A 26,795-nucleotide genomic window follows, 5' to 3' on the forward strand; every position below is an offset into this window, starting at 1 on the left:
TCCTGGTTCCTGCCTGGACAGAGTTAATTTTGGCCGTAGCCGGGAGGGGACATGGCCAGGACCCAGAGGCTGTTCCGCTATCACCTCAGGTCATTGCCGGTGCTGGACTTAGGGGGGAAAGAAGTCTCTTCCTTAAAAAAGGGGTTCCTTCTGGTTCAGTAAGCGCGGGGTGGGTGCGGCGAGGTAACCTCGATTCTAATCATTTTGCATGAGAATCACTTATCTCTCTCGAACACTTTTGTTTTTAATATAATTGCTGTTACTGCTCATTTTCTTATCTCATTGCTGTTTCCAGTAAATTGTTCTTATTCCAACCCGTGATCTTTACCTTCAATTCCTCCAATCCTCCTCTCTAGCCTGCCACGGGGAATGGGGAAAGGGTGGGGAGAGCGAGCTGCAGCGTGGTTTTAGTGGAAGCGGTAAATTAGGTAATACCAGTCCTAAACCACAACACAGACACAGACACACGCAGGCGCACACACCTCCGCGGACGCCCGCCGGCCGCGGGCCCCGCCTGGCGACAGCCAATGGCACGGCGAGTCTGCCCCCGGCGCGGCGGAGCCGCCAATGGGAGCGGCGGGGGCGGGGCCCGGCTGGCTCCGCCTCCCTACTTAAGGCCGCGGGTGGCCGCGGGTCGCTCAGTGGCGGGAGGAGGAGGCGGGGGGGCGAAGGCGCGCGAGCAGCGGCGCGCGGCGACCCGCGCACGTGCCCGCCCCCGCGCGGCGCGAGGGGAAGGCGGAGGCGGGGCCGGGGCAGCGCCCGCCGCGCGAGGGGCGGCGGCACCCGCGGGGCGGCCCCGGCGCGGCCAGCGGCGAGCGGGCGGCCGAGGGCGCGGAGCGGCGAGCCCGGCATCCCGCGCAGCCCGCCCGGCGTGCCCGCGGCGATGGAGCAGGACAAGTACCTGCCCGAGCTGATGGCCGAGAAGGACAGCCTGGATCCCTGCTTTGTTCACGCGATGCGCCTCCTGGAAGACGGTGAGGCTCCGCGCCGCGCTCCCCCGGCCGGGGCGCTCCTCGGGGTGGGCTTGGCGGCCCCGGCCGACTGACAGGGAGCGAACTCGGGTGTCCGGGCCGGTGGGCGGCGGAGCGGCCCGCGGCGGGACCCGGTCGCGCGTGGGGTCGGGGCGGCGGCGGTTCGGGGCTCGGGCGCCCGGGGCCGCCCCGGAGCCTTGCCGAGGGACCCGTCCGGCAGCAGCCGCCGGCGGCCGCAGCGAGCGCCCCGCTGCCCGCCGCCCGCGCTCGCTCCCCGCCGCCCGCGCTCGCTCCCCGCCGTGCGCCGGCGCTGCCGCGGCTGGGTCGCCTGTGCGGGAGGCGCTCCCCTGGTTCCCGGGCTCACTTACACAAAGACAGATGCTGGCGTCTCATTGCATTCGTTATATCCTGTTTTCCACGCTGAAGTAATAAGGTTTATATGGTGATACTATCATGCCGTTAATGCGGCGCTGTTTTTAGTCGACTGCGCGATGTCAGACATTGATTTGATATGGCTTATCAATTTCATGACAGTTTCATCCAGGACATGATGATTTCCTCTTGGTTTTGTGCGGAGATCAGAATACACTGGTTATAACATTTGGATACTCATTGTAGCTCGCCCTCCTTTCCTTGCTTTAGTTGGAGTAGAGTTTTAGTTGGACCTCGCCTAAAGGTTCTTTAAAAAGTTTATCATTTAGTCTCTCTTGTAATAATTGCTCAGTATAGCGGTTGCGTGAAGACCTCGTGGTATGGAATTTTAACTTTTGCCAAAAGTGTAATCCTTTAAGTTCCTCTTATACATGTTTTTCTTCTTAGATATTTAATAGTCTTTATAAAATCCCTGTTAAACTTGGAACCTAATGTTGAAAAGAAGTAGTAAAGAATGATGCATAAATCAAGACAACCTATTAAGTTTTTAAAAGAGATTAAAGCAAAGAAATATATGGTCAGGCCCCTGAGAGTCACACATTCAAATAAACTCAGAGGTGGCAAATAATTTCCCAAGTTCTGTTTATGACCTAAAGAAAATCATAACTAATTCAGATTTACCATGCTAAGCAGTAAGTGTTTTTCCTCTGTCAGCAGTTTTTATATTGTCTTTCCTTAATGTATGTTTTATTGATTGTGAATGAAGATACTGAGTCCAGGTTTTGTTGGAGTGCTTCTGTTTGATAGCTTTAAAATTCATACTGAATTTCAGTATGAATACAGACCCATTTAGTACCGTTTTGTCATAGCTGTCTTGCTGCTAAAGAGGCAGCCATGCTACTTTTTATAGTTGTTTTTCTTATAATCATACCATAAACTAAGTCCTTATTTCTTAGAGGAATGTATTTTTTGAACCTTGCAGTTCGGTCTTTTCCCAGAGGGGGGAAGTATCCTCTGAGAGTGTGTGTGTGAGTGTCTGGGAAAGGAGGAAAATGCAGGAAGGACAAAACCGAAAGTAGGCAAATAAAAGTAAAAGGAAAATTGTTTTTTCTAGGTATCAAGTTCATGTAGAAGTTGCATTTTGAGCAACTGTGAGATTGAATAAATGAACGATTTTCTCATTCCTTCTTGGCCTAAGTAGGACTATGCATTATTTCACTGGATTTTTTAAAAGATGAAGGTGAGTTGTCTGAGAGAATGCTAATGTCAGATTCACACCAGGTACCTGGCATTATCCTTCAAAACACCATCTGTCAAGCTTTCTAGACATTTGTTTTAGAGTCGAACATATGACGACTGTTAAAACACTTAACCATAGTAAGAATGTTACTACTTAAGAAAATTAAAATTAATGCACTGGTTGCTGCTGGGCATAAATAGAAAGGGCAGAATTTTCTTTTTTGAGTGCCAGAAGAAAATGGGATCCTGGTGCAAGGATCTCTGTAGTAGTGAGTAATTTCTAGGTTATATTAACGATGAAATATTTTTTCCAGACTCTGGATTTCTGTTCTTTAGAATGTAACGTGCAATCAGCTACATCCCTAACGATACCAGCCAGGTGTTCTTTTTATGGTGTCCTAAGCATTTTTGATTGCCAGCACACTTTGTATCAAATACATAAGTGTAGATTTGCTTTGGAGCTCAGAGCCTCAAGCATTCAGTCTGACTTGAAAGTGCTGTGTTGTTTCATATTGGCTGCTAAAACCCAAGGTTGAGAACAGTTGTGTTCCTGTGAGAAACCGCAGAAGGGCACACAAGCAATAAGTATTCCAGAAAAATGCTTCTCATTTGCAAGAGTGGATTTACTTGTAAAGATAAGACTACCCATTTTCCCCCAATAATTTCTTTTGTTTGTTTGAATCTGTTGCGTGGTCTTTCTTTGTTTGTGTGTTTTGGTGTACTTAACCAATATTTACACCAACATATTTCTTATGTTTTCAATATGTGGGTCTGTGTCCTTCAGGTTGACCTGTTTCAGATGCATACTTCAATCAGTAGCTATTTATCCCTCACCATTAAGTGATGACTAGAAATCACTTATTTTAGTCCTTGCCTGGGTCTGGTATAATCCCCAGAAAAGGGACATTTCCTTTGGCAGACTATTTACATACATGCCAAACAACAGAAAGAAAGGTAAGGTCCTAATGAAGGTAGAAGGTACTAGTGCTATTTAAATACAAAGTGTGGAGACAAAACCTGATTTCTTTAAAAATCCCTGAGGGAATCTGTTGTGGATTCTAACACTGAATGGCCAATTGAGTGCCTTAATCAGAAGATACTTATTTCCCATGGGTCATAGCCCGTTTCATGTAGAAGTAGATCCTACATGACTGTTGCACTATTGGAAATGGAAAAGTCATTGGTAAGTCATCTACTAGGAGGACTTGTGAGTGGCTAATGATATTTGCCTCACCCTAAGTTTTTTCAAACTTTTGCAAAATGCATTGAACATACTTATTCTGAGACTATAATCCATTCAGTAATGAAAATTGAATACCTTTTAATTGTAACAGGTAGTTGAACTCTAAAGAATAGGCTAATCTCCATCTATTGGAAAGGGCTTTTCTGTGTCAAGTGAACCGTTTTGTGTACTAGGCTGTTATAAGAGCTGGAAGATTGTCCCTGTTTCATGTATAGTTTTAAACTATGCTGTTGTATACTTAATACCAGTAGTTATTTTCTCAGGTAAGATTGTTCTCCGTTTAGTGAGGATATGTCCTGATAAATCTATGACATCAGGTAATACTTGGTTAGATAAAAAATGTCAAAAGTGAAGAGCATGTTCTTGGGCAGTACCTTTTTTACCCAGCTTGTGCTTATACTGCTGCACACTCCAGAGCTCCGGGAGGAACTGGGAGCTGCTTGGTTCTAGTGCTGTTCTCTACCATCAGAGCTACCAGCTCCTTATATGTGTTACTTCTCCATGTTTATAAATATTTATTGCTTTGTGTAAGATGTCTGTGATTATGACTATAAAAAATAAGTGTGTCACTTCAGCTCTGAAGGTGTGGATGGCATAGAAAGGTACAACCAGCTGGAAGTGTTTGGTAGTTCTAAACTGGTTTTATATCAGCATTCCATTTAATAGGCTAAAGTGTCAGCTAATTGTCTATGTAGTTTGTGAGGTCAAGCAAATTATATATGTGTGTGTGTGTATATATATTTATATGTGTGTATGTGTCTCTTTATATGTATGCAGCTGTGGAATATCTTGCATAATGTGATCTTAAAACCAGCTCTGTGTTTTGTAATATAAACATAAAGGAAAAAGACCTATTGGAAAGAGCTGGCCAAAGTAAGAGCATCTCTCCCCATGGAAATATCAGCATTACTAGGGTAATGAGGTAGCTAATTTCTCTCTCTTATAATGACAGTGCAATTGACCTCAGAATTTCAGCTGGCATTCTGAAGGCAATGAGAATCAGGCCTTTAATCTTGAATTAAGTCCCTAGGTCATTCCATATGGCCTAGCAGAGTTCGTTAAATCTCAAAGTTGTGTAAATTAGATTTATATAGCTCAGCTATCATCCCCATGCAGGCTTCTTGTAGGATGGGACATGATTATTCAAAACATTTGCCTTTACACTGAGCGTTAGTAGGTTCTCATACAAACTTGCAGTAGGAGTTCTGGCTAGTACAAAACTGTTGACATAATGCAATTTATTTTGTCTTATATTCAGTATTTTAACTAATACACTGTCATAGGTAGGTTTGGGGTTTATTTGAACTATTGGAGATTGATGTTCTTTTCATATAAAGATGCAACCTTAGTTCATGAGTGTGTTTTTGTTAAAAACCTGGGATTATAATAAGGTTGTTACATGAAAATTATTTGTCTTGGAAATATAGAATATGACAATCGTATCCTTAGCCCTAGATGTGAAAGGCTGTTGATCAAGCCTATGACCTGCTAAAACCAGGCTTCTGATACTTTTTAGTTTTTATCATTTTTTTCATTGAAAACTACTCGTTAAAATATGCTTGCAAATTTATGACTTCACTTGTCTCAACAAGCCTTTTGACTAAAATAAGATTAATGTAAAATGTAAACATAAATTTATACATTAATATTAATCTGTGAGTGGTCACTATTTTGCTTATTGTTTCTTTTATTCCTGATGTTTACATCACGTGAGAAAAATCTGTATTCGCAAAATAGTTGGTATTAATCATTGTTTGCTTTGCTGTCTCAAGAAATGCACTGTAAACTCCTGGTAGTCAACCTGAGTTGACTCAGGAAACATGCTAATATTCAGAGTGTGTATTTTAGGTACCTTGGTTTCATTAGGAACTAGATTTGTATTGATCATTTGGAACCTTTTCAATAGAAAGTGCAAACTCTAGATGAATACAAGATACTTGCAATTTCTATAAAGTAGTGATGTGCTAGGCATTACAGACTTGGTTCAAAGCTGACTAAAGTTAATGGGAATTTTTCTATTGCGTGTAGTGGGCTATCAGACAGTCCTTGTAATACAAATACGATCTATTGACTGGTATAGCCACTTAGGACATGCTTTTGCCTTGTAGAATGTAATGCAGATGAATCCCAAGTGATAACCAGATTTATGGAAAATATAATATTATAAAATGTTAGAATGAGTATAACAAAGCAAATGTTATGTTTGTATTGACCCCAGCTTCTTAGTCATAAAAGGCAGACTTGCTTCAGAGAGAGAAAAAAGAAACTATAGATGTGATGTAAAGAATAAAAATAATAAAATTCTTTCAGACATCTGAAGCCACTTAGGACCATTTGATCTGTGATCTTAGAAAACATGTACTTTGAAACACAGTAAATTGTTGTGCAAAGAGGCAACAATGTGAGTGCAGTAATTGAAGGTTAGATTCTGATACCCTGTTTTAAAATAAAAGATACTTTGCTCTTTAAATACTGTTTGAATCAGTAGAGTTGCTAAAGGTGTGATTTAGTGCAACTAGCAGAACTTAGTACCAACTGTTGAAGGGAATGTCAAAGTTATTTGCTGAGGTTTATCTGGATGCCCAGTCTCATCAACAAAGTGCTAGTTTTTTTGGCAACATGAATGTTTTCCTTGAAGGAGAAGAATATATTTTACTCATCCTGGGAATTCTTTTAGTAAATTTTTGTCATATTTAGTCTCCTTGGTATATACATTCAGAGTACAACTGCTGTAACTGTCCATCTCTCTTCCTCTATACCTCTAAGTAAGCATTATAAAGGTCAAGAATTTGGAAAATTGTTAATATTTGTGGTTAGTACCACAAGAAGGCAGAATACCTGGATAGCTGAGTAGAACATTCCTGTCAACTGTTAACTTCCTAAGCACTGAACACCTGTGTAATGTGTAGAATAGAGTGGCCATTCCTAACCAGGAGGTGGCATGATTGGGCTCCACATGCCAAAATAGAGCTTCATATCCTGGCACCTTCTGGGAAAGGGCTCATCGGGTCCAACAGACACATCAAATTCTTCTTCATTGCATGTATACTTTTCTCATTTAGTCAATATGCAGAAAATATATACTGACAATGAAATTCACTGGAGCATGCTGGGCTATTTAGTAGTCTATAAAATCTGATATGATCAGCAGTGACCTGTGCATGAATCTTCCAATAAAGGCTACACATCTGCCTAACCCACCAAAGCAGTGCCATGGGAGTGAAACAGTTCCTCCATGACACGAGGACACAGGTTTCAGGCTCAAAGTATGAGATGTCTTGGGCCTTACTTTAGAAGGCATAAATGTAGCTTCTGCTTAGTAGTTCTTCTCAAAGGTTTATTAAAATGGGAATATGTTACACCTTTCTGTGCCTTGTAGCTGTACTGTAGGCTACAAATGCTGCTTTTATGAAATAGTTGTTTTCTGGATCAGCAGGGTCCCTGCAGTCACTTGGTGCCTCAGTTCAGGGTTAGAGTGCCTTTTCAAAAAGAAGCTGCTTTTAACTGCTTCGGTTAAATCTCTTTTCTCTACTAGACTGCTGAATGTGGAGGAAAATTCCGTGTTGTCACAGCTGATCTTAGAATATACAAAATTTTTAAAAATATTTTGAGAATAAATAATAAGAAGAGTGTTTTCATCAGGGATTTGAAGTGCTAAGAAAGCATACACAATAGGAAAAAAAAGTCAGTTTTGCAGGTGGACCTTGCTAAGTATTGTGAAGGTATGCATTCATCTTTTCTTCACCTTGCATTTTTCAGTCCTTGGATGGGTATCAGTGCACTATATCAGAATAAGCAAGGAAGCAGACAGTTTTTAAAATCAGGTGTGTAAAGTATAGAACTTTACTCATGCTGCAGTTTAATCTTTGGCTGTATACGCAAATAAGATTGTGCAGTCTGATCAGAAAAATGGAAAACCTTAATATTCCTGTTAAGATCTCATGTACATAGTACATGGAGTCTTGACTTGTCCTACATATCTTCAGTGAATACATTCTAAAACTTGCATCTGTAAGATGTAGACTGATGCTGAATTTCATTCTAATCTTTGAGATCGCTATGTGAAAAGAGCTTCATAAGAAATGTGTAGTATTTTTATTACTTTTGGTGCAAAATTACTGTTTTTTAAATCTTCAGGCAGAAATAATCCTGCTTATTACAGTCCACTGTAAATCCTGTCATATTTTAATTAGAATCCTGCTGGAAATTAGTACAGCTATTTCCTTATCCTAAAAAGGGCTGAAACTAATAAAAACTAGAAGAATTATTTAAGACTTTCAGCAGACTAAAAACCTCTAACTCCCCCACTTCCCTCAAAAAAAACCCTCCTGAAATGTCTGCCTATTCTTGACTTCAGAACGTTTGCTGTGGAAAGGGAATTTCAGAATTCAAACAAAAAATTATCAAGTGAAACTTCTAATAATGCTAATATGGCAATACTGAAAATAAACCACACTTAAATTAAGATGGTACAAAGTTTTGATGGTCATATATGGCTACATATGATACAACCAGAGACATCTTAAAATCGTCAAATGCTGTGTTTGCACTGGTCATTCCTGTTTATTGTTCTTGGGTTAGCATGATGCAAAGGCTGAGAGACACAGGACAGGTCACTGCTGTTTTAGAATTCCTCTGCACCTGCTGAAGTCTCATCAGTTATTCTAGCATCTATCCCTTGTTGTAAGGGTTACACTGATAGATGTAGAAAAAAAAGTCAAAAACTTTTGATTCATAAAATACTTTAAATTCTGGTAATCAGTATAACTATTAGAAAAAATAATAGTGTGTGCTAGTCTGTAAAAGATTTATCAAAACCTGCATTCTTCCTTTTTGCTCTGCTTTGGATCTGGAACAGAATGTTTATTTGTTTTGTAGTAGAAGCATTTTGGCTTTGCTAAACACAGGTGTGTCTTCAGCAAAAGTAGGGGTCAAAGCCCCTGGTTCATAATCAGTCAGCTTCCAAATAGCAGCGCTGCAAATCAAGGAAAAAGTTTGCCTGAGAGGTTTGAGCACTGGAGAAAGAAAACAAATCTCCTAGTTCAATGTTCCAAATGTTCCTTGGGATTTAAGTGTATGTTTCAAAGCTCTCTTTTAAATACTTGAAGTTAGAGAATTTGCCGTGAACTCAGGGACCATGTGCGTACGTTTTAAAATGGCTTTTCAGTATTGAAAAATTGAGTAAACTTACCTGTCACAGTGTAAATTTTTGTCTCTGTGTTTCTGCTAATGAATGCTCATATTGCCAATTTTTCTAAATATTTCTAAGCAAACTTGTTTGTTGCATTTTGTCTTCTTTGAGATTGTGGAAAGAACATTTTGGTATTGTCAGGGGTTGCTCTGAAGTCAGAATGTGAGCTCCATCTGGGGAAGGAGTGAAACATTGTTCTTCCTAGATACTTAGAACTACACTGATTTGCTGCAGCTATGGAGCTATTTCCCTGACTTTCCCATTTTAATTTAAACTGATTTTTCTCCAGTTCTTCTGAAAGGAGCAACACCCAATTTAAGTGACTTACTGTCCCTTATTTTATTGTTTGAAGGGCAAATTAAGGACTAATGAAATAAATTCCAGGAGACCTTTCTCCTTCTTGTCTTCAGATAACTCAAGAAAATAGAGAGTTAGTTTTGGTAAATGATGCTTATTATCCTTATGTCTCCATAGGGCATTAGAGCTGTTGAATAGCATTAACTTTTGCACGAGTACAGATTTGCAATTATGTCACTAATACTTGCATGCAAAGTAGTAGGATTTAGCCCATTGTAAAATTTGAAATAACATCATTCTCATACTTGAAAATCCAGGTAAAGAAATCAATTATATCAATTTACTACTATGCTCAAAAGCCATTGGTGAGTAATGCGCCACACCCAGTTCTTACATTGCATGTACTCCTTTTCGTGATCCTACACTCCTATTTAAAAAGATAATTTTGTCTTTGTAAATGCAGTATTGCAGTATGTCGTGATTATCTTTGATTTGTTAGGGGCTGTCCACATGCTGTTGCTGCTGGAGTGGTTGGTTTGTTCTTGCTGCAAATGGTTTAGTGTGGACATCAACAGATCAGGTTGTGCATAAGTCTGTGAAGAAAGGTTTTACTCATCAATGTCAAAGGGGTCCGAGGTCAGCAGTGAATGTGAGAAAACAGGTGTTCATGTTACCTATTTCGTTGCTCTTCTTTTTCTGAAGACCAAACTGTGAGGTAGCCTGGAAATACAGTAGTTTATGTTGAGTTGTACATGACAGAAAGATGTTCATGCAGTACCAGCTTGTTAGAATACACAAACCATCTGTTCAACACAGAAAGTCTCTGGCTGCTCTGAAGTGTATGAATAATCTGGAATGATATGTCAGATGCAATGGGGAAGAGAGGACTAAGTTTTTGGTAGAAATATTTTGATTTAATGCTTTTTTAAGGAATATTTGTACTGTAAGCTATCCAAGTGCTTCTTGTAGTGGAAGTGGGAGATGTTTTCAGCATAAAGTGGAAATAGAGCAGGTTGGTTTTGACACAAAACAGGAACTTGATGTGATTCTGCATCCATCTAAGGACTTTAGATGTCCTGATTTGGAGACAAATAGAAAATAATTAGAAGCTGCTATGAATTGTAGATATTACTAACATGAAAGATCTCAGTTGCTATTTAGTATAAAACTGGGACAATCACTGTAACATAGATTGTTGTGTTTATTTACTGGGTAACTTAGCACGTATATATGGATGGCAGACACCTATGGGATCCATCTGAACACATGAAATACCACAGTATCAAAACTATGTAATTCTTAATAGAAGCTTTTCAGACAGAATTTAATTTAATTTTATTTTTTTAAATAAACCAACAGCATTTTCAAATGCTTATTTTACTACTTTTATCTATCCATTTTATCTGAATAAAACTTAATTAAAGGTTCCAGAAGTCCTTCCTTAATGTTCACTATTTTGTGTTTCATGGATATGTGAATGAGAGGAAGTAAATTAGGGATTTGGGCAAGTTTTTTCTTTTTGCTACTAGATTGAAAATGACACATTTTTTCAGTGCATTCTAAAAATACATTCTTGACTCCTAATTCTATTGCACAGGTGGCTTTTGGGATTTCTGCCAACTTGTACAGACATAGGACAACATCAAAACCTTTTCCAAAGCTTTAAAAATAATATTAATAGTGTTATCCTATCCCTCTGTTGGAAAACTCTTCTATTATGGTTTATATCTTATAAAGTTTTGCTAAGTAGCACAATACTGGTTAGTAAAAGCAAGTTCTCTTAACTCTGAATCTGCTGCAAGTATCTGCATTGTATTGCTCCTGCCTTCGCCTTCACTTTGTACATGATGCTGCTATTGATATCAAAGTGATTTCAGATTTTGAAAGACTAGAGTTTTTTTTAGCTGATCACGTGCCAAGACATGAAGTTTTGGATACCTTTTTAACACCATCTTTGTTCATGAATTCAGAATTGGAGGGTATAATTTCAATGTGGCCCTGTGTTTGTCCTAGGAGCTTTCAGTCTAGACAGCAACTCACTATCTGTTTCTTTCCATTGGATAAGTGAGTGAATTAAAGTAAAACTGTCTCATGATCTGTGAGACATCTCTATTACCTATAGTAGCCTATAGGGTGCTTTTTCATCTGGCTGACAAAAGGCCCCTAGGAATTTTGTCCCTCCTTTGAATACTGAGTAGTATAAAGGCCATAAGTTTGTGACCTTTGAATTCTATAACTTCCCCATCTCTCATGATTTAAATGCTTATAGCCTGAGGTACATGGACTGGGAAGGGATATTTGGTCCAGAGGCAAGTCTCAGTACTGCTGAGATAATGATCTTACTGTAAGTTATTCTGAAAGAAAAATAGTACCACTTTACAGTAATAATTTATTGGAGACCTTTAAAAAGGAGTTTTCAGGTGCCAGCTAATCTCAGCTATCATAACATTATTGCTATCACTTTAAGAAAAATACTTGACAGCTGCAGGGGAAAAAAGTCAAGTCTTTGATGTCCATTTGTGTTCATTCCTAAAGGGATATCTTTCAGCTGTTTACTACAACTTTACAAGCATCCAGTCATTAGAAAATGTGGATATTGATGTTCAAAGTTAATTTTGAGATTGTTCTCATGTGCCTGAATTGAGGTATAACTCATGTTGAAGTCCATTATTTCTGTGTGGAGCTTTAGAAGTAACCCTGTGGTGTTAGTAAATTGCATGAACATCAGACTGAGGGATGCCTTTTTGAGATAATCTGGGAAGACATGTTTGAGGAATAATCACTGCTAGTAAAAGTTTTCTTTAGAGGCTGAAATTAATAATTTCCTTGGTTGTTGGTATTGCTTCATGTGAAGTGGTTGAATATCCCATGCCCACTGACTATCTTTTCTGGGTGCCATCTATTCCATAGTTCCTCACTCAGTGGTCCTGTTGGGTACAAAAGTCCTCTAGCACTTTTTTTCCCAGGAACTGGGTGTGTAGAAGCCTGTTGCTTAAGCTTCATAGTGGACCAGGAGGTGGGGGCAAGGGAAGTCATAATATCTGCTACATTATATGTACAGGTGCATAATAAGTCACTCAGTGTTTTGCACCCTGTAGTGAGGATATTGCACCTGGAAGTTCTTAATTAATATTCACTTTCTTTTTAATGTTCTTTTTCATAATTCTTTTGGTTTCCCTTTTGTGATTGTCCTATGTCATGGGATGCCATTGTCTTACTTGAATTTCAGGCTATAGGAGGTAGGTGTGAGGTGCTACATCAGTATATGGTGGTAGTACGTAATAATGTTTTTACCATTTGTTGTTTGTTAGGAAACTGACCACTGCAAAATACAGTTGCCCATAAATGCCATCATTGAATATTGGATTCTGTCCTGGAGATGCCTCCTACCCAAGTGTCACTACTCATATTATCTACTCATTCCAAGTTTCAGTTTGGTTGGTCTCTAGCCTGTGGAGATATCCATGAGTGAGCTTTCCTCTGCCATCTCTCATCGGCTTATTTGCTTTGGTAACCCTTTGTCTTTTCCAGTTAAGTTCTGAACCTATGATTTCTCCATCCTTTCTCTCAGTTAATTTATTTAGAAATTCTTGATTTTCTCTTCAAGTGTACCAACCAATAACCCATGCATCCTGGCCTAGATAGGAAGACCTTCCTGCCCTCACAATAGGGTCTTTGCACCGTTCTTTGTTTTGCAAAATAATCCAGTTGTTCTTAATGCACCTCTTAAAACAACAATAACATCTTCTAGGCATTTTTTGTTTCTTAAATAGCAAGCTGCTTCTGCCCCCTTCTGATTTTATTCTAGTTTTTGTGTACTCACACATGCTATTCTGATTTCAACAGATGTCAAACACATTAAGTTGTAAAACATGTCTTATTCATTCTTTTTGTCGTCTTCCCTATATTTCCAGGCATGAGGTAACGATAACCACTTGCATGCTTATCAAATGCACTTTTTAAAAAACAGCATCCTGTGATTTTTCAAGTTAAACACACACTGATATATTTGAGTTATTAGATTACATGGTTGCAGCAAAGAAAATGATAATGGATTTGAAGGACAGTTGGAAAAGAAGAGAGGATGCTGGCCTGGATATTATTAGTATCCAGGAAACATAAATCTTTGAGTAGAGGAAACCAGCATGTGTCTAAGGCACCAGAGTTTAGTTGAATGGATTCCCTGGAGAGCAAGTAAGTCCATGTGAATTGAATTGTGTGAATGAGCACTATTTAAAGAAAAAAAATCCACAGAATCTCAAACCTCTTGATTGGTCATTGCCTGAGTTATCATTAAACAGCTGCTAAAAGTTGGGATGATAGAGGAGACAGTGTGAGAGAGATAGGAGACAAGCTAGAGAATGAAGCTTGAAATAACTGGAAGGGAAGCTAGAGTAAGAGACAAGCATGAAGGAAATAAAAACAGTGCAGCATGTAGCTGGAATAAATTACAAGAGAAAAAGTGAGAACAGGTGAGAAAGTTGAGGAACAGGGAAGAAGGGATCCTCGTATGGCTGTTTGCAATCATAAAAGGCTACAAAAGATTTTGCAGAAGCAAAGTCTAAGGACAAAACCAGCGTTTCAGTAAGATCACAGAAGCAAGAAGGTGGTTTCATGGTTATTGTAGTGTAATGCATTGGAGATTACAAGAAGAAAGGGACTCACATGGGTGCAGTTTATAAGAGCTAGAGCCTATGGGAAAGAACTCACTTTAGGAAAGTTTGTGGAGGGCTGTCTCTCATGGGAGGGAGTCTATGCTGGAACAGGGGAGGTGTGTGAGGAGTCCTTCCCCTGAAGAGGAAGAAGTGGCAACGTCAGTGTGTGATGAACCAACCTCAATGACTCACATATCTGATGGGGCAACAGAGGAGAGAATCAGGAATAAAGTTTTTAAAAACTTCCCATCTCTCCAGGAGCCACTCTGTCAGTCCCACTCACACACCTGAGCTGGGACCGAGGCCCCCTTGCAGCTGCACCCCCACACTCACAGTCACACCAGGCTTCTGAGCTGGCTCCAACCCAGCTTTTCCCACAGCAGTCTCAGGTGAACCAATCCTTAAAATCATTTCATCTTGGTCCAGTAACAAAATTTAAAAAACCAGCTCAAGCTGGTGCCTCTGAGGAGGAACCCTGACCAAAGGACCCCCTGGGCTTTTATCCTCCCACAGTCAAAGCACAGGAAAGTCTGGATCCCTCGGCCCCTGCTGTGTCTCTGTGTCTCTGGTCCCCTGGCCAGGCCACAGGTCCCCAGGGGCTTTGTTGGGCAAAGGGGCAGTGACTCCTGACCTCTCACCTCGGGCTCGTGGCCCCAGAGCTCAGCCTGCGGCTCCGGCTGCTCTCTGAGACACTGGCACTGAATGGATTCCTCAACAAAAATTAAGACTGGGAGGAAGAGAGGTTGGAGGGTGAAAGATGATTTTAAGATTTGGTTTTATTTCTCATTATCCTTCTCTGATTTAATTGGTAATAAATTCAGTTAATTTCCCAAGTCAAGTCTCTTTTGTTGGTATCAATAAATAGTGAGTGGGTCCCTCCTGTCCCTTATCTAAACCTAAGAAACATTTGCTGCATTTTCTCTCCCCTGTCCAGCTGAAGAGGGCAGTGGTAGAGCAGCATTGGTGGTCAACCCAACACATCTCATCCATTTCAGTACAGTAGTCTGGATTCAGCTAGAAGCCTCCTTTGAAATGTATTGTTTTGTTAGCACTTGATTTCCTAATTTCTTCTAATTTTCAATAGCTTTGTTGGTTGTATTACCTTATTTTTTTGTAGGTCTTTTTTTTTTTTTGTACAGAATCTGGTCTTACCTAGAAATGAAACTTATGCATGACTTGCTTTTTTTTTTTTTTTTTTAAGTAGAAAAAAGTTTTCATCAGTGTGTTTACATAATCTAAAGACTGTCTGGTTACCATAGTTGGTGTAGGGTATATACTGCTTTCTCTTACCTTGGGAGCAAGGCTACATGCAATGTTATATTGATTCACTGTTGCTGTGGAACCAACTAAAGCAGTAAGCAAAACATAAGCAGAACATTAACCCTTTGAAATAATAAGGGAGTATGGAAGATTTACGGACAACATACTTGCTCAAAGAATAAGCAGATTAAAATGGGATACTTACTAATGAAATTCTACTATTGCAGTGTTGCAAAGTTGTTCCTTTTTAACAAGAGTGTGCAGAAATGTTGGGCAGCTGTAAGCACTACAAAAGCAAAGTGAGTGGAATGAGATTACAGAAACTGTGATGCAGTTCTGGGGCAGGATTGTGTGCACCACTGTGTGCACTCGAAGAGGGTGTTCCTTCCTTGTGGACTACTACAAGTCTTCAGACCAAATAAAGCATTACTGCCTCTAACACAGGCTATTTAGGACTCTCATACTAATACGGGTGGATGGATGCAGAAGGAGAATGGTGTAAAGCTTTATCAAGAACCCAAACACTGAGTGGCTGTGTCTGGTTTTTCCTGCTCAGATAACAAAACATGCTGCAGAAGTGAGCATGTAATTTTCTGCTTAGAATGTGATCAGTGTTGTTCAATTCTGTTATATTGACACTGCAACTCTGTCTCCAGGTTCAGCAATGCTAAGTGCTAACCTAGTGCAGCAGCTTGAAAAATAGTTTTTTATTAAAACTAATGCAGGTTGGAGGTGTATTAATCTCTAGTGATGATTGTATTTGCCAACTGTGTGCCTGTTCCTGTTTGGCTTATGACTCTTAGATATTCAGTTTCTTTTTATTTTTTTCCCTTACACTACCTTGACTTCTTTACCCTGGAGTTCTTTCTTGCAGGAAACAGGCCAGCATTTCATCTCTAGAGTTTTATTTTAAAAAAAATTATTAATGTCTCTTAAGGCATGGTGGGCTACAGGAGGTGTTTAAACTGCCACTTGCCAACTCCTGTTTTGCTTAACACTTATACATTTAGATCACATAATCAAATTGCTACTGAAAGTTCTTACAGCCAGCAAAAAAAGTCAAATGCAGTTATCTCAATGGCACTTATAAATATGGGCTCCTTAACCTGAGATTTTATTAAGATGGTAGATTCTTGGTAGTCTAAAAGATAATTTCATTTTGAATAATTCAAATGTCAGTTTTATGTTTTAAAAACTGTACTAGTAAAACTCTGTTTGATCTTCAGCCTGAAAAAATCCTGTTAAATAATCTCTAAGTGCACCAAAACATCAGAAAATTACAATTCTGAGATTAAATTAAGAGGAATTGAGAAAAAAAGATAGAATTTGAAAGTATTAATTTTAAATTTTATTTTCCTTTTTTACGGTCTTCTTTGAAACTTACGTGTAATACTGAAGCTTTATGGGCTGCCTAAAAATTCTGGATGTACATGCAGTTTCATCTTAAAATATGGTTATATTATTGATAGAACTCTTATACAGTTAAACAAAATAAATTCCTAGCTCTTCTTACAGGGTTTGTCTCATTTTTGATGCATTGTTCTAAGCTCAGTTTTGTTTAACTGCTCCTTGGGTTTTACCAGTTGAAAGAATTATCTGCAGTTTTAATAGAAGAAATGTATTTTGCTAACATCTTCCCATCCCACTGAAATCATGACATACCATAATCCTTCTAGAGCACTGGTGCAGAAAGAATTTTTGTGCAGTAGAAATGAACATTATTCATCTGGATTCTATGTGCTTTAAAAAGATGAAGTGTTTTCAGGAGTCTTTAGAAATTTGTTGGTTGCAAAAGCAAATATCCCATGATTTGTAGTAAGTCTGAGTTAGCAGTTATTTGGTATCTTTCTAATGTTTAGAGATGCTTTATTAATATCTACTAATAATTATAATTTTGTTTTAATTTTTCTTTTTTTCTGTTGAGCCTTTGCAGTATTTTAGCCTTTTCAGTCTTTTGAAATTTTCAAAAATCTTGTTTTTTCAAATATACTTACTAGCAGTATTAGCATTATCTCAGCCAGTTTTCCAAGTCACAGTGATATCTCCTCATCCTTTTTCTTCCCCAAAGACTTCTGCCTCTGTCTCTTTGCCTTCCTCTTCTCGTCTTTCCTCTTGCTTTGTTGCTAGCTGCCACAAAGTAGTTGGAATCTCTTTGGCCCCTGTTGCAGAGCCCCTCCTGACAGCTGAAGAAGGATGTTTATCCTAACCAGAATCCCAGCTGATACACAGTTTTTGGACCATGTCATGGAAGTGACCTGCCTTACGTGAAGCAAGTACAATTTTAGTCATGATTGTTTGCTTGAGCTTTGTGTCCTATCACACCTCTATAAAGTAGTATTAATTTTATTATGTTTATCTAGTTTGAGAACTAAAAAATGATTGATCTAAGTAGTATTTAACCTAAAACTATTCCAAGATCTTCCATGTTTTAAGACTACCTTGCTGTATTAATAAGAGGAATTCATTAGCTGTAGGTTTCTTGATGGTTATCTGTTATTATCTTTAATGTCCCTTTGTGCTAGTCAGAAATATATTTAAAAGTGTTTTCTTTAATTTCAGCTTAGTCTTAAAGTGTGACTTGGTTTATGGTAGAAAGCAATGAACAGCACCATTTCTGAAACACACTGCTAGTAAATCTAAATTTATTTTGTAAGGACGAAAATACACCTGTGAATTAGTTGGTTTTGATAGTTATGTTCTTCTGAGGTGTCATCATTCATGTATTTTAAAGCACCAAAATACAGTATAAGGAGAAGAAAAACAATAGTATTGGTCTAACATAGATGACGTGTTCATTTTAAACTATTTTTCTACCCAAATACAACTACTGTATTCTACAAACACATTTGTTTTAAAATTTTGAGAGTAGTGATGGCTCATGAAAATCAGTCTTACGAAAATAACCCTAATAAATAAAACAGATAATAGTTCTGCCTATTCCACCTGCTTTTCAGTGCCAGAAAAGGTTTCCCTTCTTATTCCTAATTCTGTTGCCAGAACATTACCAACTCAAACAGACATTCAGTTCTGTGCTGCTTGAACACAGTTGGTGTCTGTCTGCATGTGTTCTCCACATGGTCAACTATTGCTAGTTTTCCTACACTTAATGTTCCTTAAACAAGCCAATTATTTTATTTTTTATTTTCATTTACCCCCAGGTTTTCTTTTCTGGAAATAATGCGAGGATACAAAGAAACATAAAAAATGGAGAAACAATAGTTAGCCAAACCGCTCCCAAAAACCCCACAGTAAATCAGTTCTGTCTAAAGTTAGCACAGCAGATGGTATAAACTGGGCTTCCAGAGAGCAGTGGCATCTTGGCATAACTATGCAGATATTGTAGCTCTTTGCTCCTAAACAGTTCTTCCCCAGGAGTCACACATATATTAGATTGCTCAGAGGTAAAACTGCTGGCTCGTTTCTCTTCTGTGCTGCTTCAGTTCATTTTCCCCCAGCTAGTGTTTCCAAGAATGACTGCTGGAGAAGGCCACTATTTCCTAATCTGCCAGGACCTGCAGAGGCATTTTGCCTCTGCTTCAAGGCACTTTCTTTTATGTCAATGGGCCAGAGAGATGTTAGTGAGGCAAAAAAGCAACCACCCAACCAAAAAAAAGGTGGAATGCTACCTTTAAGTACAACGTGTAACTTAGCTCATCAGCCACTTGTGAAATTAAGGTCTCAGGTTCATGTTTTCTGAGAAGGAATCAATCTGAGGTTTAAACCTGATATTTGAATTGCACATGTGAAAACTACCATGATACTGTAGCAAACAAACAGCTTTGAGAGTATATTTTGATGTGAACGTCATTTGCAACATAGTAGTTCAAGATTGAGCATTAGTATATATGCTTTCCTTTTTGTTTTAAGTAATTCCCTAATCTTTCAGAAAGTAATTGTCAGTCTTTCATTTTATGGAATCTTGTACTGATGGTATAACTACATATATATATGCACAACTCTATCTAGTTACACACATATGCATACCTGTATAATACAGCTTTCTACTTGTTTTACTTTCACTCCGTGTTTTTCTAAACTGAGAATCAAAATTATTATTTCATAAAACATCTGACTGAATCAAATATTTTTTCTCTCTGTAGAAATACCCATATGAAATAAAGCAGAAATGAATTAGAAATGGATAATGTTTCTCTAAATAGCCTTATTAGTAGGTTATAAATTTCACAGCTGAGACTTGACCTGTGTCTATGAAATGTTATATATATTTAGAACATTATGCACATTTTGAATACTCTGAATCAAACCTGTTATGAAAATGGAAAATTGGTAGAGCACACTGTATTTCCAACCAGTACTTGTTAAAGAAGACTGTAGTGTCAGTAGTGTGATACTGTCCTTTTCAGAGAAGGCAGGACATAGTGAGTTACAGTCTAAGAGTTTTCTTGAGAACTTTGGGTAAGGTGAAGATTATAATTAAAGGCTGAGTAGTATGTTTGCGTAGTGTGATGCAGGAAAAGTATCAGAATTTCTCTATAAAGAAGAGTGTTCTTTTTTAGTCTGTCAGAGTTCTTTGGAAAAGAAGTAGGTAAAATACATAAAGGTTACCTGTCAGACATAATGTTCTAGGATTTTCACAAAGCCTTTGATAAGATTCTTCATAGTATGCTGCAAAGAAAATGAATAGTGACAGAGGAAGTAGCATAACTTAGGTATGATTTAAAAATGGATTATGAAGAAAACAACTGGAGAAGTAGTTTGCTTCTGAAATTGCTGTATAACCAGTGTTAACACTGTTGATGGTGCTGAAAAGGAAGCTGCACGAGGACAGAATTTCCTTATATGTGTAATTTCTGATTAGTTAGAGCTGTCCAGATCTATATGAAGCACCAGATTATAAATGTGATGCAGTAATATATACCTAAGTTTAACTTAATGGGTAAATCTGAAATACTACAGGAAACAACTGTGTTCATTTAACTAACTGCTAACAGAAAATGATTATCATGTTGTCAGACTATTTTACTTGGCAAGGATGAGAAATTAAAATATTTTAATTTTATGGGAAGCAATTGGTGCATTTAGTCCTTTCACTTTAAAAACTAGGAAGGGACAAAATGCAGTTGAATACATCATGACTGACTTGCAATGATTTATGAAAGAGCAATTTTATTTTTTTTTTTCCAATGGGTGTTAGAGAGTCAGAGAGCAGCCCAAATTGGAAGACACCTTGAAAGATTATCTGGTTTGATTTCTTATGGGAAAGGCATCCTTTATGAGATTACCTAACACTGTGACCAAACAGGTACTGAAAATTCCCAGTGATGGGGATTTACCATGTCCCTGGGAGGTTATTGCAGTGGTTGAAGACAGCCTTTACTGAGGTATTTGAGAAAATTATTGGTTGAATCTTTTTACTCTTTCCAAAAAATAGTAAAACAAACATCTGTAAAATTAAGAAGTGCATTAAAAACCCATAAAATAAAATAATTATGTATTATAGTCACCCTGTGGAAGTAATTAACTCTACAGAGCATTTAATAAAAACCCAAGGTTTGACTTTGATTTTCTGTAAGTACTACATACCTAGCAACAAATAATCAATCTGACACTCTCCATTGCAGAGTGCTTTATATGTTTTTATATAAGATTATAAGATTGGTAGAAAAAGTGTTTTCAGATTGGAAAAATGATACTGTTCCTTCTCTCAGCTGGAAATGACTAAGCAAGTTGATCATCAATGGAAGTTCAGATTGCATCTGTTTAGTAGGTTGAGTAGAGTCTTCCAAACTGCTGTTCTTTCAGTGTGTTGTCATTTCTGAGAAGCATGGAGTTCTGTGGTCATTTCACTGGGAATGCTCAGGTGCTGGAACAAATCTGAGAACTTACTCTGTTTATCCATATTTGCATTGTCATTGTGGGTTGTGAAATGATCCTGATCATTTTGTAATTCAGAAGTCCCACACTGATATTGCAGAGGAACATACATTATGTTCCTCTGCATTATTTTCTTGTACGTAAATATTAACACAAAGTCCAATGCTGGTTTGAATTGACATAGTTTGAGTGTACTTTTGTGATTTTGTGGAACAGACTGAACACAGCACTTTATGGCCACCACTGTGCACTGGATCAGGTTTGCCTGTTGTGCTGGCATGAGGCTTGGATAGAAGGTTCTGTAACCTCATACCTGAAAGAGAACTGGAATGGCCCTCTGCTAAAGAGCCTATGTAGGATGTAGAAAAGTGGTGAGGAAATCAAAGATCCAATATGTTTCCTGTAATCCTCTGTCCTTTCTTTAATACACAAAAGTTGTATCCCTAGTGTCAAGTGAAATGGGATGGTACTAAAGCACAAGGCCTGGCACATTTGCTAACATTGTTAAGTTTGTGGGATATTTTCTGATCTGATTTTGGGGCAGTCCAACTGGAATTGTCCCAAAGAGAACCTGGACATGGTTCAGAGTTGAGAAAAAAACTTGACATTTACTGTGGTTAGTTTAGGCAAACAGATGTGAGTTGTATGTGACAGCTGGTCTTGAGGCCAGAGGACTTTTGTTTACCCTATTATATTTAGTTAGTTAGTGTATATTAAGATGTTGATAATGTCCAATTCCTGTTCATTTCTTCTGCTGTCAGGTTTCTACAGATTTACATCATGATGCTACATTCCTAATGCTCATCATATGGCTTCCCTCTCTATTCCCAACAAAACACCTTTCATACTACAGTCATGACAGTTTTCTGCTTTTTTCTTAAGTGCATTTTGGGTGATTCCTTCCACCCTATTTCCCTAAGCTGTCATGTTTGCTGCTCCCCCCTTAAAACCTCAGTTATTCCTTGTTATTTAATAAATGATTCAGAACTTCTGCAATTCAAAAGAGTGGTTTAAAAAGCAAAGCACGTACAATCTCTCTCCTAGTTTCCTAATTTTCTCCTTTCTTCCTTTACATGCACTCAAATTGGTTTTACTTTTGTAATATTTTAGGTTATAATTTCCTTAGGCAGGATGCATCCGTGCCTTGTTCTGGATGTTTTTAATGAGTAATGGGTAAAGGTGATAGGAAAGCTTTGCTTATCAGAAACTTCTGCTAATCTTTCTAAAACATAATGCTGCTGATGGCCACAGAGTTGTCTATACATATTCTTTATGACTACAATGAGCTATGGTCATGTGTGTGTTGAAAGTAGGTTACTGTTCAGTTCTGAATATACCTTCTATCCATTTTTGGTTTGATCAGGTGATTTATAAGGAGTCAAATGGAATGCAATGTTTGGTATCTTGTAGTATGTGAAGTGACATTTAAAAGTCATCCCACAGCCATAGATTTCTGAAAAAAAAGATATAAGAATATCCACTTTTGTTTACACTATATGGTTTGTTACATACGGTTTTTAAATAGTTTTAAACAACAAAAATGGAAAAATACACCCTTTCTGTCATTGTTTTTCTACAGATGTAATTGTATAATGCTGTATATTGTCTTTGGCTTGGTAATGTTATTTATGTGCAGATTTGTGTAGTGTCTGGAAGGCTAAACATGGCAGGAGTACTTAATTTATATCTGTCTGAACTGCCTAGAATTCTGCCTGGCAACTGTATCCAAGCCAGTCCCAGGATGTTTAGTGGGAGGTAAGTGCTTCTCGGATAACTGTGCTGTATGTGGGGAATCCAGAAAAGTGCTGTGAAAGCTCAGCAGCTGCTCAGGTAGTTTTTTCCTGGCTAGAGATGGATGTGGTGTCCACACATCCTTCTCTGTGTACTTAACAATTGCTGTAGTCACTGCATACAAAGTCATACTTCAAGGAGATTTTCTGATTTGAAGTGAATTGCTGGGGTACCCTGAGTAGACTGAGAGATGAAGCTTTGAATAAAATTTTCTTTATACTAGTACCTGAGACATAGAACATCAGGTCCTAAAAATAGTCAAATAATTTGAACAGCCTGCTGTAAAAGCTCTGGACAATCTCTGTTTCTCTGAGAGGACAAAAAAAAGTTAAAATAAATTTTACCAATGAGCATTGATTCTTTAGTTAACAAGTAACTTTTTATTGCTATGAGAAACGCTATTTTTAAACAGTTTAATTTTGAACAGTTAATATATTCGTGTTTCTTTCCTGTAGCCACTATGAACCTAACAGTTTCTTGGGGAAGGGATGGGCAGAAAATTATATTTCACTTGCAGTGCGTTGCTAAAATTAAGTATTAATTAAAATTAGGTGCAAACATATTTTGCAAGTCTTGCATAGATTGGCCAATCTGATTTTGAGTCTGTAAAAACAGACCTGTGATAATAAATTTTAAGTCAAAGTGATCGACTACAAAAAAAAAGATACATTGTATCATTGTTGATGATTTAAAAATACATTAAGAACTATTTCTCACCTGTCTAAATGTTCTGTGTGACACTTGGCTGGCTGGGATATTTCCCAGTTGGCTTGAAGTCTGACTGTCCCCTGTATCTTTTGCTTGTATCTGGAATGGTTGGTCTCTCTCTTTCTAGAACAGTAAAAGCACTGCAAAAAGATAACTCAAGTTCTGTACTACCACAATCCTATTAAAAATTCATTACTTTTGAGTGTCTAGGAGACCAAGGAATGGTAATGCAGCTATTCTGAGGCATTAAGTTGGCCTGGAGAACATTCTACTGCTGGAGGAATGTTTTTCCTTAGAAGAAAATGGTGTGGTATTTCTTTGTAGCGCAAAGTTAGTTTCTTTTCTCATAAGCTGAACATGAAAATGCGTGGTTTTGCCTCTTATATTACAAAGACTGTGAAGAGTTCATTAAAACTGCTTTCTCTTGGCATATGAAACATAATTCAGAGCACTGGGAGGAAATAGACTTAACAGGGAAGAGTTCATCTTACTGCTGAATATAGCTAGAGTTTCTAGTCCCAGAAGGAGATAAGGCATTTCTGAATTTAATGGTTCCCATCTAAGGATTGGAGTTGAGGTGCTGTCCAAAGTTATCTCATATACAAAGAAGATGTAGCTCCTGAATGTTTTTGAAAATCAAAAATGAACTGAAATCATCATGCTCTAAGCAGCAACTCAGACTGCTGCTTTACAGAAGCATGCTTAAAAGAGCTGCCCTGGAATATATCTGGAGATTAATTGAAATGTTAGGAGACTGAGTGGGAATTTGTCTGTGGATATTAATATCCCAAAGTAAATGTTACTAATCAAAAGCTTCAGCTTGATTATTAAGACTTTCTAGATAAGATAATTTTAAAACTGAGTAGAAATCAGGCTGAAATAGTAACACTAGAGAGATATCTTTCTTCTCAAATAGATACATAGCACCAAAAAAGTGATATCTTATGAATCAGTAAATGATTAAAACAAAATGGGAAGAAACTCTAATTGTTAAAAGGTTTTTAATAACTGACAACTCAGAGGTAACTAACGGACTAGTATTTTCATAAAACAGTGAACCATGCCACTAGATGCAATTGCCTTAAACGCCTCTATTTTAGTACGTTTAAAGTGGCCATTTCCTGCTGAATTAGTTGCCAGGCAGTGTCCACCTACACAGTATGGGCTTTCCAGACTCTGCCTGTCTCTAGCTGGGGTAGCTGTACTCCTTTATCATTGTTCTCTCAGATTTGAACTGGCAAACCAGTGAATTTTATATGTCGCAAGGCATGTTTATACCTTCTTGATACAACACTTTCAGATGCCGGGACAATCTGGAAAGTAAGGGTGACACATTGACACATTCATTGACACGTTCACATTCTGCCTTGCACAGTGATTTGTTTGGGTTGACACTCTTCTTGCTGTGTGTAGGGCAGTTGAGTTCTTTACTAAGGCACTTAGGTTTACATGCACAATGAGCTCTATGCTTTCACTGCAGTTGGTGCAGGTATAATTAATGTCATCTGTGGAATGGGAGAAATTTAGCTGAATGTCCACTGCAGTGGGCTGGACTATTTTCCTGGCTTTATTATCTCTGTTGGTAAGATATCTAAGGTGCGATTGCTTCAATTGCCTGAGCATGATCCAGTTCCATTTTTGATGTCCCATGGTGTCAGAGACGTCATTGAATCGTGTGGGTATGACACAGGGCCTGTGGGAGACTTGTCCCATTCCAGAGTGTTAGCTGGAGACTAGATGGGCTGTCCAACATTTCAGATAGTAGTAAATCACTATGTTTTGGTAACTGAATCAAATCCTTTCATTTTAAAGGGACATCAAAATTTAGGTATCTTAATTTGAAGCTGAATTTCACTCAGGTCTAAGACATCCGTGAAAGGATTGGAAGTAAGACATGGGAATCTGTAGATTTGTATGCTGCTGCACTGGCAGCTTCAGGACAGGTGTGATGTCCTTTGGTATCTCAGATTGTGCTAGATGTTTAAGATTAAGCAATTGAAGGAAGGGCAGAGTGGGTACTATAGTGTAATTTTCTCAAAGTTGCAATAAAAAATACTGGAATACAAAGAGGATCAATGGAATCAGTCAAATAACTTGTAGTTATTCCAGTCCAGTGAAGTCTTTGTAACCAAATTGTATGAATTCTGAGCAAGAGTTGATGGTATGTTGATGGTATTTTTTTTATTTCAGAATTGCACCAGTCTGCCCTTAAATAAAATATTTATATAGTGCAATTTACTTTTAAATTTTATCTTACATCTGAGAATCTTAATTGGAGTTATCATGATTTTTAAGCTTTATTTCATGTAAAATATACTTTAAAATCTGTATGGTGAAATCTGTATTAAAATAATCATAGATAATGTTTGATTTGAATAATGAATAACATGTGAAGCTTTGTTTCAAAATAATGCTAATATTGTATGTGAATATACTAGGGTGTGGATTGCTCTTTTATAACAGGTAGCAGATGTGACTTGAGTTCCTGTTTGATATTGACATGCCTGATAACCAGTAAGTATTAAGTGAGAAACTAGCTGGAAAGAAAACAGTGAAAAAGATAAAATTCCCAGGATAAGCATCTTCAAATAAATTAGGATAGCCATGTCTGCAGTTCCCTTTAAGACATACTCATTTGACTTTTTCCAGGCTGGCATGTCTTAAAATTCCCAGGGCTGCCAGACTAGGAGCTAAGGGGATCCTAAAGCTTAAAGTGATATCTTAGGTAAACAGAAGAGTTGTTATTTTTTAAACCATCAGAGTAACAGGCTGGTATAAACACTGTGTTGGCAGGGCAGAGTGGCTGTCCCTACAGCAATGACCAGCTGCCTTACAGGGTTGGTGGGAGGTTTGAGTGATGCTGTCAGGGCAGAGGGTTGGATGATCCCACTTAGAGCCAACATGCTGCACTGATCCTGAAGAATCCAGGACCTCCCAGACCCTGCATCTTCCTTGGTATGTTAATATTATGGGTGCCCAGCCTGTGTTTGGAAGGTCTGCTGTTATGGGCTGCTTTTCCCTGGTAACTGGCTCATAGTTTTAACAGTGTGATATTTAAATGGGATTATTACCTATATCTGGTGTTGTTACATTTCTCCAGTCATGGGTCAGGTTTATGATATTTGTCTGACATGAGAGCTATCTTAGCTCCTTGGTCAATGAAGAGAGGAGGGCTCTGTCTTTGGGACCTCAGAAGTAAGTAGATAGCATGGCTGTTTTTTCTCTGTACTGAA

At 38.3% G+C, this 26,795-nt stretch overlaps 1 protein-coding gene across 10 annotated transcripts in view; it reads left to right on the plus strand.

The window, feature by feature from the left end:
* The first annotated feature begins 814 nt into the window (after positions 1-814).
* KHDRBS2 (KH RNA binding domain containing, signal transduction associated 2) overlaps positions 815-26,795 on the plus strand; it is a 349,074-nt gene continuing 323,093 nt past the window's right edge. For all 10 annotated transcript variants that reach the window (XR_013339753.1, XR_013339757.1, XR_013339751.1 and 7 more), the window contains exon 1: positions 815-974. Coding sequence is in view for 3 of the 10 variants with exons in the window: in XM_021525682.2 (XP_021381357.2) it covers positions 884-974 (91 nt within the window). In the remaining 7 variants the exon portion in view is untranslated. The remainder of the gene's footprint in view (positions 975-26,795) is intronic.

Source organism: Lonchura striata, chromosome 3 (genome assembly GCF_046129695.1).
Source record: "Lonchura striata isolate bLonStr1 chromosome 3, bLonStr1.mat, whole genome shotgun sequence".
In the NCBI taxonomy this organism is placed as follows: Eukaryota; Metazoa; Chordata; class Aves; order Passeriformes; family Estrildidae; genus Lonchura; species Lonchura striata.